Here is a 13671-nt window from a genome sequence, read left to right on the forward strand (position 1 = left end):
GTGGGCTCAGACATCACACGGTCCCATCCCCGCTTGTTCCCCAGGGTAATCTGGGTGCAGAACTATACCAGGTCTCTACCTACCATCTGAGTTACTAACCCAGATACCGTCAGCTCCATCTTTCTATGCTTCAGTGTCTCCCATTTGGAAAATTAAGGTACATAATAACCTCTCTCTAAAAGCCTTCGAGGGAGGATAATGGAAATTAATGACAGAACCTCTACAAAGAAGTGTGAGTTCCTTCTGGGGAAGAAGTAAAATAGAAGGGGTAATCACTGCTATTCAAACAGAAAAGTAAAAACAAAGCAAACCTATTAACATTTATGAAATTAAATCACAGGCTGATTTACTTTCAGTAGCATAACATAAATGGCTAGGTCAGCAAATCAAATTGACAATAAAAGGCTGAAGTAATTCACTCTTTTATCTAAGCCTCTTAACTACAGAATACGAACAAATTTTTTTAAACCAAGGGAAATACAAACAAGGAGTCAACACGTTTTATATAATACTATCCTTCACTCCAGGGTCACAGTAAGACATCGACTATTCATTAGATTTCTTCATATAGTTTCACCTGAAATCACTGCTTTCTCTTAAGCATAGAACGTGGAAATGAGATAGAACTTCATGGTGCTTCTATTGCCCCTGCTCCAAAGAGGATCGCTTTTAAGTATCTGAGGAAGTTCCAATCCTAATGACACCAAAAGACATCATTATTAATCACATAATGCTCTATGCATGCTAAGTTGCTTCAGTTGCGTCTGACTCTTTGCGACCCTATGGACTGTAGCCCACCAGGCTCCTGTGTCCATGGGATTCTCCAGGCAAGACTACTGGAGTCGGTTGCCATGCCCTCCTCCAGGGGATCTTCCTGACTCAGGGATTGAACTCCCAGAGTCTCTTATGTCTCCTGGGTTGGCAGGAGGGCTCTTCACCACTAGCGCCACCTGGGAAGCCCTAATAGAAAATATTTTCACCTAACTCCGCGGCCTCCCCTTTTGAGCAAGTATCATTCCCTTCTTTTCATGTAATGGAACAGCTGATACTAAAAGGAGCCTATGAAGACAAACATTTCTTGAGCACCTACCATGTTCTAAGTACCATGTCAGGGCATTTCAGAGACCACATTCATGAAGGCCTCACGACAAGCCCGGGGGACAGCCATGGTGCCCCTCCTTGTCACAGATAAGGCCGTTCAATGTTCAAAACCATTTTGCCCAAAGACGCACAGCTGGGTAAGTGAAGAGATGGAGTTCATCAAGGATACAAGTGAAACAAATTCCTACCAGACCGTGTCAACAAGAACACTGCCCATTTTAGAGTCCATGCATTTTATTTTTACCTAATCTGGCAAAAACAATTCCAGGCAGAGAAGCCACAGGTGATGGAAACGTGCGTACTGCACACCACATAGCATCCTTTAAATTCCTAAACCAAATTGCTGTCCGCTGGTAGGTATTATCATCTTCCAGTTATAGACTGGAGGAGGCTGGAGTGCATGTTTCAAAAAGTGTGCTCTAAGAGGTCTGACTGTCGGTCTCCCCAGACCTGAGCCTGAATGTATGGAGTTGCCCACCTTGCCACCACCTCGATCCATGATCGGACCAACTGGAAGATGAATAGAAACATGTTTAAGAAATCTGCTATTTCCCTGACATTGTCTGGATTTAACGATTCCTTTTTAATTATTTTGGCTGAAGTGTAACTGTAATAAACTTTGTCAAGATCATGAAAGGAAAAAAAAAAGAATGAAAAAGAAAACCTCCAAGTCTATGACCAAGGTCATATTCCAGATTCTCCTCACTCAGCTATCGAACTTAAAAGCGTGGCAGCCAACATACCTTGGCATTGAGCGGACACACAGACAGGGCGCTTCGGAAAAGATGGTCTTCGCTCCGCCACTCGCCGCTGCGAACCACACATCTCAGCGTGTTTAGGAATAAAATTCCCAGGATGAGAGCAGCAATCAGTTTCTTAAGAAGAGAGGGACACAGGAAATGTCATTAGTAAACCCACCCACCGTCTTGGTCAGGAACGGCACCCACCTTGCTGGGCCAATACCTTTTTTTTCGTATGTTTACTGAGCGCTGCAAATCCAAACGTCAGCAGCATGCAGTAGCCGGCGCTGGGGAGGTACAAGACCCTCTCAGCCACCACAAAGCCCACTCGGAAGAACAGGTTACTCGCGGGAAGGAACGGGATAATGAGGAATCCCAGGCCCAGCGTGAGGATCCTGGAAGATGAGAAGTAGTTAGAATGGCTACTTTTAGAATTCTCAAGAAAAGTGTTCTACTCTACATGAAATCCAGACACCCCTTCCCTTTTTTCTCTTTTTTTTCATGCCAGCAGTTAAGAAGAGGTATCAGCAGAGAGGGTCTAACTGAGTACCATTAGGATAAGACAGAAAAATCTCACTAAGGCTACTTAGCATCAAGCATAAGAATAAATCTTAGAACTCCACACTTTCACATGAATAAAGTTAGAATGATTACTTAGAGCAGTCTTATGAACTTGCCTGCTTCTAACTATATCTCAAACCATGTAGGTGTCAAATATATTAGCCCAATTGGGCTAATTGGGATATTGGTCCCAGTTAGTCCAATTTAGTCCCCTGACATTTAACAGGATGTATCCAGTGTTCTTGCTGGGAGAATCCCAGGGATGGGGGAGCCTGGTGGGCTGCCGTGTATGGGGTCGCACAGAGTCGGACACGACTGAGGCGACTTAGCAGCAGCAGCAGCAGCAGCAGCAGCAATGTCACTTAACTGGTTTAAACTTTACAAGATCTGAAATAAACTCATATCATTTGGGGATGCTCCAGCGTAAATTTCAGTTGAGCAAAAAGAAAGCTGAGAGCAGCAGGACACTTGTGGAAGCAGGTAAGCATTCCTAGAGTCCCAGGTGATGTTAAGAGGGTGAATCAGAGGCTGGGTCAAACAACAAGGTCCTTCTGCACAGCACATGGAACTATATTCAAAATCCAGCGATAAATGGGAACAGAGAAGACTGTGAAAAAGAACACATATGTGAACTGAGCCACTCTGCTGCACAGCAGAAGCTAAACACAATCTTGTAACTCAACTACACTTCAGTACAATTAAAAAACCAAACAAAAGAAGCCCGGTCAAATTTGATAGCTCCTTCCCACAAACCTGTGCTTATCGTGGTAGAAAAATCCTACTGGCACATGCACAGCCAATTGGGACAGAGGTTTGTCACCCTTTAGAATTACGAACCAATTTAAGGCACAGGGTAAACTCAAAACTGAATTTATTTTGAGAAATTACTCATCTAATTCCAGAAACACTTATGCCTAAAGGAAATCATCTTAAATAGTTTTCTTTTCCACAAAACAGGTTTTTCCTCCCAATTATTTTCTCAATAATCTTCCCTCCCCCCGCCCCCTGCTTTTTTTGGTGAGAAATAAGTCTCTTTGGGGTGGCAGCTTATTTTGTACAAATAACAAGAGAAGGAATCGCTGTCGCATCCACCAGGGCTTTCTGAAGGGGAATTGTGAAAAGATGGGCACAACACACATCAATTACACTCTCTGTTCAGACCATAAATTACTCTCTACCACCTATGGAGAGAAGGATCTCAAAATGCTACATCATGGGGGAGAGGTGGGGAGATGAAGCAGTCATCGGGCGCCCCCTCCAGTCCACTCCCCACGAGTTGAAGCCAGCCATGGATTCCGAGTAGACAGAACTCATCCTGCCCAGACATGTGCATCTCTACTGAAACACCCGTCCTTGCACACAATCATTGCAGTGATCCGCAGTGCTGGATTTAGCAACACGCTCAGACTCCACCCAGTGCGGAAGTTAAAATTCAGCTCGGCCTCTTACCTTCTCTTGTGGCTGTCTTCAGAGCACAGGGCTTGGCATATCAGGCCAATTAGGCAGAACCAGAGTGCTGCCAGAGCAATCACCCTCCAGTCCCCGACGGACTTAATGAGGGGGATGCAACCCATTGACCAATCAAAACACAGCCACCAAGGGCACAGCAGCAGCCAGGCATTCAATGAATAGTAGTAATTATAGTTTATGGCCTGCCAGTCAAAAGAAAAACAAACATGTGATACTGAACTTGGGAAAAAAATACATATATATATCTCTCCTAGCTTCCCTTTGGAGGCCTTCACGTTTCTGCTCAAGGAGCCCAGCTGTATAAAATAAAATGTTGCTACTTTCTGCCCTGGGCACTAGGCTGAAGTGTGCAGTTGACTAAATGCATTGAGGTTTTTTTTTTTTTTTTAATAGATAAAAAAAAATACAGTAAAGCCACCAGACTCTGCTTTACATTTGTTATATTTCTGGGGATGTTATGTCCCAATTATTCACTGATGCCCCAAGTCCGTGACCCAGGAAACCTGCTGTCCAGGGGTCTCTCACGTGTCTGACGATATAAGCAGAGGGTTTTATGGTCTTAGATTTCTGTCTGTATGAAATGCACAGCTAAGAAACCTTGCCTTCAGAAAAAGCAAACCTTGACAAGAAAGTCTGGACAGCGTTAAGACTTTTAAAGACACCACCACTAGGGACTTCCTGGTGGTACAGTAGATAAGAATCCACCTGCCAATGCAGGGGACACGGGTTCGATCCCTTGTCCGGGAAGATCCCACATGCCTCGGAGCAATGAAGCCCCTGTGCCGCAGTTACTGAACCTGTGCGCCTCTCACCGGTGCTCCGCCACGAGAGAAGCCACCAGAATGGGAAGCCCGCGCACTGCGACTAGAGAGCAGCCCCGGCTGGCTGCAGCCAGAGACAGCCGCACAGAACAGACTCAGTGCGGCCAGAGACAAACGACTTGTAAAAAGTCGTGCTAAAGGGAGAAAGATACCATCAATATTATATTTTATCCTAACCTCAACACGTCAATTTCCATTATACCAAAAGTAGGTTAGGGGACAATTTAAGGAGTCTGGCAAGAAACCTGACGTTTTCTAAGCCACTCCTCTTGATTTCCTTTAGAGTGAAAGTGAAAACAGTAGTTGCTCAGTCCGTGTCTGACTCTTTGCGATCCCATGGACTTCAGCCCACCAGGCCCCTTGGTCCATGGAATTCTCCAGGCGAGGATACTGGAGTGGGTAGCCATTTCCTTCTCCAGGGGATCTTTCTGACCCGGGGATCAAACCCAGGTCTCCTGCATTGCAGGCAGATTCTTCACCGTCTGAGCCACAAGGAAATACAAAGACTTTACACCCTCTCAAAGCCCTGATAAAAACCTGGTTTCACCCTAGAACTTCCTTGGTGAACAGAAACACCCGTGGAGGTGTTCTGATTAAGGGGGGCTTTTGTGGGTATGTTGGGGAGGGAGGTGAGGAGGAGGAGGGAGGGAAGACCTGGGGATCTTGGTGGGCAAAGATGACCCAGTGGAGGATGGGACTCACCCTGACCAGCACGCTGTCGGCAAAGGAGGCAGGGTTGTCCACCTCGGTGAAGGCGGGTGGGCCGGTGCCCATGATCTTCCAGCGTACATACAGCACCCCGGCTCCGCCCAAAGCCAGGAGGGTCATTCTGAAGAGGAGGCCCCCTGTCCGGAGCATGCCAGGGCTCTGAAAGGACAGCGCAAGGCCCCCAGTGTTGAGGATTTTTCAAATAAAAGTGTGGCCAAGCCAGGTATAAATGTGCAGCAGTTCTGGCTGAACCTCGCTGACACTGGGCTTTAAAAGGCTGCCTGTTTTAGAATTCAAAGTTGCACGAAGTACTTTGAAAATGGTGTTTTAAGCCAGCGGATACGTGACATTTTCCACATCTCAGCTGGAGACAAAAGCAGATACTCACCTCTAACGATCTGTCCTTACGGAGGAGCTTCCGGACAATTTCCAGGACATTTAGTTTGCCTATCACCAAGATGTCGAAGATGGCATTCAGACCCTAAGAAAGCAAAGCAAGGAATCAGCCATGGGACAGCCTAACTGATCAGGTAGCCAGGATACGCCACAATTCTATTGCAGAATCTAGAAGAGAAGTGTCCTGATTAGATCACCATAGATAATCTCTTCAGCTCTAAAAACAAAACAAATCCTATGATTCCTATGAAATTAGCTCATGATATTTGTATCAAATTTACTTATTTATTTATTTAATTCTTGGTTACACTGGGTCTTTGATGCTGTGCACAGACTTTCTCTAGTTGTGGTGAGCGGGGCTACTCTGGAGTTGTGGTGTGTGGGCTCCTCATTGCACTGGCTTCTCTCGTTGCGGAGCACAGGCTCTGTAGATGTGACTCGCAGGCTTAGTTGCCTGTAGCATGTGGAATCTTCCCGGACCAGGGATCAAACCTGTGTCCCTTGCATTGGCAGGCCGATTCTTTACCACTGGACCACCAAGAAAGTCCCATCAGATTTGCCATCTGGTAAATCCCCTGTTAGTCACAGGTCCATAGCCTGCATGCAAGAGTATGATAAGATGCAGGAGAGCTAGAGCTTTGGGGCTCCCAGGAGAAGTTCTGCAGAGGCCCCCCTTACCATTTTTTTTTCCCTAAAACTGTCCCAGAGTTGTAGCAGAGCCAGTACCTGTGCAGTGGCCATGCCTAAGACGATAAGGCAGCCAGCAACCTTGAAAACCCAGCCATGTAAGTAATTACACTTCAGGAACCTGGGGTGCTGCCTGATGAGGGCATATGCCCTGGAAGAGAGGGAACAGAACATACAGACTCTGGTGGGGCTGCAGAGACATCCCAGGCTCAGACTCCTCGTCACCCACCAGCTCTCCCTTCCTGCCTGGCACACAGCCAGCCCCACAGGGGAGCGTGGTCATGTGACTGAGTTCTAGCCAATGGGATGTGGGCAGAAGTGATTAGGCACCTCTTGGAGGTTTGGGCACAGACCAGAGCACACCCCACCCTTGGTTTCCCATCCAGTTGGCTGTGGAGGAGATGATGGAGGTGTCTGGAGTAGTACTGGAAACCACCCTGAGGATGGCAGAGCCCCACTGTGTGGAGGATGGCCACCTCTGCCCATGACTTTTAGGGGGATGACCAATAACTCCAATTATGACCACCTCTATCCATGACCTTTAGGGAGAAGGCCAGTAACTCCAATCAAGACCAACTCTACCCATGACTTTTAGGGGGATGACCAATAACTCCAATTATGACCACCTCTATCCATGACCTTTAGGGAGAAGGCCAGTAACTCCAATCAAGACCAACCGTACCCATGACTTTTAGGGGGATGACCAATAACTCCAATTATGACCACCTCTACCCATGACCTTTAGGGAAAAGGCCAGTAACTCCAATCAAGACCAACTCTACCCATGACTTTTAGGGGAATGACCAGTAACTCCAAGTATGCAAAACCCCTGGCCCTAGGAAGTGTGATACTGTAGCTGCACTGATGCTAACAGCTTCCAGCAGCACCACCGCAGCTCCTTTCTAGTAGGTATGGCTGCTCTTAAAGCTCTGACACCTGTGGTTACAAGCTGAGGGCTCATCTGGCCTGGACTCTACCCTTTACCCTGCAGTGGACTTTCCATAAATGTGGCTGCTGTAGACAACGCCATGTAGCTGAACTCCCTGTTGGAACCAGGCAGAGCGGTCAGAATATACACTGTATGGATGGTTCAAGCTGCCCTTCTATGACATGGGGCCTTCGAACACAGAGCTTCATGGCAAAGAGGATCAATCATAAGTCGTCAGAAGCCAGTGGTAATTTGTGGTTCTCAGCACAAGGGTGACATCTCTCCTCAGCAACCCCCATACATGCTGGGAGCCATTAATTATCCAGTACACAGGCCAGCGCTGGGTTAATCACTTCACAGAATCCTCGTTTTATTCACCCGTGTGATGCATGGTTGTCCTGGGTCAGAGGACCATTTCTGCCCGGGTGTGAACCATTTTCTAGAAGGCAGGAAGCTCCCTGTTGAGCTGCGCTGTCGTCTTATGCCACGCGTTTTTCTGCCTGTGAGCAGCTATAGGACAGTCACCCAGTGCTGATGCGGTCAGGCTGTCATGAGGACTGAGCCCAACACGAGTCTTGGGCTCTCTCCCTTCCCATTTAAACGCGTCATCAAAATGGCCACATTCTAGTCAGATTTTTGGAAACCTGCTCAACATCACCCTATCTTTATTCATGAAAATTCAACCTAATTTTTCAGTGCTTTTCTTAACGGAGGTGGGAGTCGCTTGGGGGCCTTGTGAAATGCAGGTGCCACAGCAGGCCTGTGGCAGGGGGAGGTCTGAGATCCTAAATCTCTAATAAGCTCCCAGATGGTGTCAACGCCACTGGTCCTCAAGCCACACTTTGAGACAAGCAAGATTCCAGGACGGCAGTTCTCACAGAATGATTTTCACCCCCTACCAGGGGGGGTGTGCTTGGCAACGTCTGGAGACATTTGAGGTTGTCACAACTGAGGGAGGAGGTGTCCTTCTGGCATCTAGTGGGTAGAGACCAGGGATGTTGCTAAAATATCCTATGATGCACAGGACACGCCCCAAAGAAAGAATGATTCAGCCTCAAATGCCAATAATGCCAAGGTTCAGAAACACTGGTCTAGAGCAATCTTTTAAAAAAGTAACCCATGAGGCTCTAGTATCTTTGCACAGCAATTCTTTCTATACTGTTTCCTAGCTAGCTGACCTTAATCGTACAGATTGAATCCAATAAAACCATTTATCTTTGCCTCAACTGGTGTCCAGCCCCAAAGAGCTTGGACCTGGGAAAGGAAGATCCTTTCCCATGGCTGCCTACATGGGCATGCCCCATATCCCTAATGTCTCAGTTTCCCACTGATAATGTAAGGCAGGAAATTAGCTAGAACAGAGAAAGAGTGCATTTCCATGCCTCTCCCTTCCAGGGGCTTCTTCTCAGATCAGACGTAGGGGGCGCACATCTGGACCCTTCAGAGCCCCCTCCTGTCCCCCCTGACATTTCCGGACGAAGGCAAATGTAACATAACACACACCAATGCTTGTTAATCAGGACCAGAGACAGCAGTAGGGTCACAACATGGCTGTACTTAGGACTGCTGCAACATGAGAGCACCCCAGAAGGGCCACAATGCTCTTTCTTTCCTCCAGGACCTCTCCACAGGGGCCAGTCACCTGCTCTTCAGACGTGTCCCTTCTCCGTGCCCACCAGCTCTAATGAATCAACTGAGACACTCAGTTCCCACCTGAATCACCGGGAGCATGGTGGCACCTGTAACCGGTCCAGAGGGGGCTAAGTTGAAGATCGGCAATAGGGGAACAGCAGAGGGGTCCCGCCGGAGGGCAGTGCACAGTGTCTTCACGGGAGGGAAACGGGTGTAGGGAGCAGGGCTACCCCACTGAAGGTGCCTGGGGTCTTACCAGCACGGTGATTCCTTGCTCTTTGCACAGCATGGCCACTGCTCCCAGGAGGATGCTCAGCAACACCCAGAACGTGGAGTGGGTCCCCTCCTTGTTAGCTGCCGACCAGGAGAAATGACAAACACAGAGTCACACGACTCAGCTCAGTCTTGGGAGCTCCTGGAACTCAAATTCTCAGCGTGCACCTTCGATAGTCACCATTTAAAAACACAGTTTGGTATTCGGATGGCATTTCTCTGTGGGCCAGTGTGTTAGATCCACATTTCTGGTTAGATGGTGGTAGCTCAGCTGGTTACGGAGAAGGCAATGGCACCCCACTCCAGTACTCTTGCCTGGAAAATCCCATGGATGGAGGAGCCTAGTGGGCTGCAGTCCATGGGGTCCCTAAGAGTAGGACATGACTGAGCGACTTCACTTTCACTTTTCACTTTCATGCATTGGAGAAGGAAATGGCAACCCACTCCAGTGTTCTTGCCTGGAGAATCCCAGGGACGGGGGAGCCTGGTGGGCTGCCGTCTATGGGGTCACACAGAGTCGGACACGACTGAAGTGACTTAGCAGCAGCAGTAGTAGCAGCTGGTTAAGAATCTGCCTGCAATGCAGGAGACCCAGGTTTGACCCCTGGGTTGGGAAGATCCCCTGGAGGATGGCATGGCAACACTTCAGTACTCTAGCCTGGAGAATTCCATGGACAGAGGAGTCTGGCAGGCTATGGGTTCGGAAAGAGCTGGACGTTTTGGACTTTTTTTGTAACTCAGATACGACTGAGTCACTAACACTTTCACTCTCTTCGTGGCATACACATCCCCTTCTCAAGGGTCCCCCAGCAGGAGCCCAGAGCCTTCAGGAGGCATTGCAATGCAGCCCTGGTACAAAGACATCTCAAGGCAGAGTTCCCAGGGGCGAGGTCCTTCTTCCCAGCCCACCGGTCACCTAACAGGCCGTTCTGCCAGCTTGTGCCGAGGACTCCCACTGGTGGAGGAGGCGCTGCATCTGGCTACCCCCCTCTCCTCTGAGAACCTCTACAACTCCCGGGGTCGGGATCCAGCACTGCTCTGAGAGCGTCTACCACTTCCAGGTGGAGACTGGGCTCTCTGAGCCCCAGATGCCTTAAGAACACCTGCTCTGCTACCAGCGTGGACGAGTTCTGAAGGATGCCGGACCACTGAGTGCACCTGCACGGATACTCAAGTATCAACAGGAAACCGAAACCTCAGCAGAAATGTGACTGTGGCAGTAAGCCACCTGCCCTGGGTGAGGCTGGGCTCCAGGAATGATCGATGGTCCCTGGACACCTTTTGATGATGGACAGGGAGGCCTGGTGTATGTGATTCATGGGGTCGCGAAGAGTCAGACACGACTGAGCGACTGAACTGAACACCTTTTGAGGAAGGAGGGTCTGCTCTCTACCAGCAGAGGGTGTGGAGGATGCAATTCCGGGACCAGAGCTGACCTGCTCCCAGGAGGAGAGGAGAGGGCACGTGCGATACTCCTCTCTGTTCTCTGTGAGGCCCTCAGCTCCTCACCGAGGTCGATGGTGAACAAACATTTTATAAAGACCTAAGTGTGAGGTGGGGCAAAGTGAACCTGCTTGGAGGAGGTGCCCCTGGGTCTTGGGTCAGCTCTGCCTAACCAGAACTCCTGGCCTAAATTCAGCACCACCGTTCACCACGTGACCTGGAGCAAGTTACTTCTGCAGCCTCAGCGTCCTCATCAATAAAATGGGTGCAACAATAACTGTATCTTCCCTACTCGAGTGAGAAAAAAGGTATACAAGAAATACCTGCCCATTTGTGTTGAAAGTTACATATAAAAGTTGCTTGTACATGCAAAACATATCCCTGGAGAACACTTAGGAAACCAACTCCAGTAGTTTCTAAACTGTTTTTTTTTTCTGTACCATGCAGCTTAATCTTAGTTCCCTGACCAGGGATCAAACCCAGGCCCTGGCAGCCAAAGCGCCTGTGTCCTAACCACTGGAATGCCAGTGAATTCCCTCTAAACAACTTTAAGAAGAAAAATTTGGATAGGAGAGGGAAGAAGTCTTACTTTTCACTGCAAAACCTTTCATACAATGTACATTTTTAAAAACTATGTGCATGAATTAAAACCATACTAAAAACTAAACATCAAAAAACCAAACAAAAAACCTTGGTAGACTGCTGGGACCACAGAAAGCAGTCACTGTTTGTTGCACATAAATCAGCAAAACCACCCCAGGTTCAAGGGAGAGGGTCTCCAATGGGGCTTTGATGCAAGGGGGTGACTGATCTGTCACGATGTCACCAAAATGTTCCAAGCTCACTATGCGGTGACAAGATATACCGTGGTTCTCATTAAACTGCTTGAGCAGAAAACCAACAATTAAGGTACGTATGTGAGAGAGACAGGGAAACAGAGAGATGCATCCTGAATGAAGTGGCTATCTGGGCGTCATCAGCAAAGCCCCAGACCAAAGTCCTGGGCTCCCTGTCCGGGATTGGCTGCGGGGTCTGGATGCTGCTAACCTGGAGCTTTCCACGTGTGGCTGGAAACTCCTCTCAGGATGCTGAGGGGCTGCACCCAGCCAAGCCCTCTGGACTCTCAACAAACTGTGAGCAGGACTGACCCCTGTCCTGTCTGAGGGCCCAGTCGGCTGGGAAAACGTCCTCACTCACACATAGGCCTCGGGGGCTGGAGATCTGGAAGTCAAGCCAAAGGACATACAGGCTGACACTGTCTGATCTTTTCAGCTTTTCTTGGGAATCTCTGTCGGATTTCTGGGATTAATGTACAAACAGGCAGAACTGACAGAATACAAAAAAGTTTTATTTGGCTGTACAGTCGAGGCACCTGAAGGCTTTTCACCAGCCCAACTGATTGCTAAAGCAGTAAAGCCTCACTGATTTGGATCCCACTGTCCCGAATCAACCAGCACTCTTGTTTTAAGTCTTTCTCATCTGCTGCTTCCTGCCGTCAACAGGATGAAGGGGTCCCAATGCTGAAAACAGCACTTAAGGCCTTCCTTACGGGGTGACACAGCCTCTCCAGGTTCCCTGGGTCTAAATTCCAAGCACACAGGCCAGTCTACTCTCACTGGGCTTTGCATGTTCCCTTTTCTTAGGCTAGAACGCCCCAGAAGAATCCTGTGGCCATCAAAGGTCACTTAGGCTGTGTAACCTACACTCCTGGGCAGCCTCCCTTCTGGTTCACTTGTTTTATTCACAGTTGCAACAACAGCAAATGGTCCTACTGTGTGCACGCCTGACTGCCCAGTAGCAGGGTCTGTCCCATGCACCGCGGTGCCCCTAACTGACCCCCTACATTAAGTCAGGCCCAGCGGTAGCCCCCTAGACGGCCCTCAGCACAATCTGCCAGCGTGTTCTCATACTTCACTACAAATGCTGACACGTGGGCCAGTTCTCAGCACTGTAGGATGCTCGGTGCCTCCCTTGTTTCTACCGCCCCGCCCCCCGAGAAGCCAGCAGCCCTCCTAGCTCTCAGCTGTGATGACCCAAAACATCAGGCTTTGCCAGATGTCCTGGGTGGGAGGGGATCATGCCCAGTGGAGACCATTAAACTAACTAGTGCCACTCACAGCATGTGGGCCTGCCCTTGGATTTTCTAAGAAAGGCAGATGCTCAGGCCCCCCCAGCCCAACCAGACCCTTGGACTCAGAGACTCGAGGGTGGAGCCTCACCAGAAGCCTGTTAACCAGCCATCCAGGTGATTCTGATGCCACAGGCTGAGGAGCATCAACCTCGGGGGGAAGCTTGCTCATAGTTGCATCCTGGGTACCAGGCCTGGCTCATTGGAGCATCTTCTCCAAGCACCAGAATCTGGAGCACCTGATTACCTATCAGGAGGGGCAAAGAACTGACAAATCATAGAGCCATAATGTAGGAACAGCTGGAGTGCTTCCAGGAGGTCGTGCCTGTGATCTCCCTGGCAGTGATGGCAGAGTGGGAATCCCTCCCAAGACGCTGCAGGCAGGGGGCCACATGGCTGTGACTTCGAGAACGGATAGTCCATTTCAGTTTTAACTTCGAGTGAGCTCATGCCTGCCTTCTACCTGCCTCCCACCGTCCTGAGCAGCATCTCTCCAATATCCCAGGTGGCACAGTGCCTAGAAGCCAAGTTGTCTTTATTGAAAACCATGGTATATCAGAGTATTTAGTTCCATCAAGCAAACTAAGGATGATTCCACTCGTAGAAATTAATTACACTATACATGTAACACCAAGAGATCACAATTACGAGCCCCAACCCCAATACTCCTGTTACATTAGACATGATTTCACTGGGGTATTCATATATTTATTGGGATTTATTATTTTCTTTGGGTTTCCCTCAATAGCTCAGTTGGTAAAGAATCCACCAGCAATGCAGGAG

At 48.7% G+C, this 13671-nt stretch overlaps 1 protein-coding gene across 1 annotated transcript in view; it reads right to left on the bottom strand.

Moving 5' to 3' along the window:
• Positions 1-13671, bottom strand: part of TMTC4 (transmembrane O-mannosyltransferase targeting cadherins 4) — a 58950-nt gene that overhangs the window by 18908 nt on the left and 26371 nt on the right. The window contains exons 6-11 of the mRNA XM_061435320.1: positions 9301-9398; positions 5790-5882; positions 5396-5560; positions 3852-4054; positions 2065-2236; positions 1845-1976 (exon numbers count right to left, since the gene is read on the bottom strand). Coding sequence (XP_061291304.1) covers positions 1845-1976; positions 2065-2236; positions 3852-4054; positions 5396-5560; positions 5790-5882; positions 9301-9398 — 863 coding nt within the window. The remainder of the gene's footprint in view (positions 1-1844; positions 1977-2064; positions 2237-3851; positions 4055-5395; positions 5561-5789; positions 5883-9300; positions 9399-13671) is intronic.

This window comes from Bos javanicus, chromosome 12 (genome assembly GCF_032452875.1).
Source record: "Bos javanicus breed banteng chromosome 12, ARS-OSU_banteng_1.0, whole genome shotgun sequence".
NCBI lineage: Eukaryota > Metazoa > Chordata > Mammalia > Artiodactyla > Bovidae > Bos > Bos javanicus.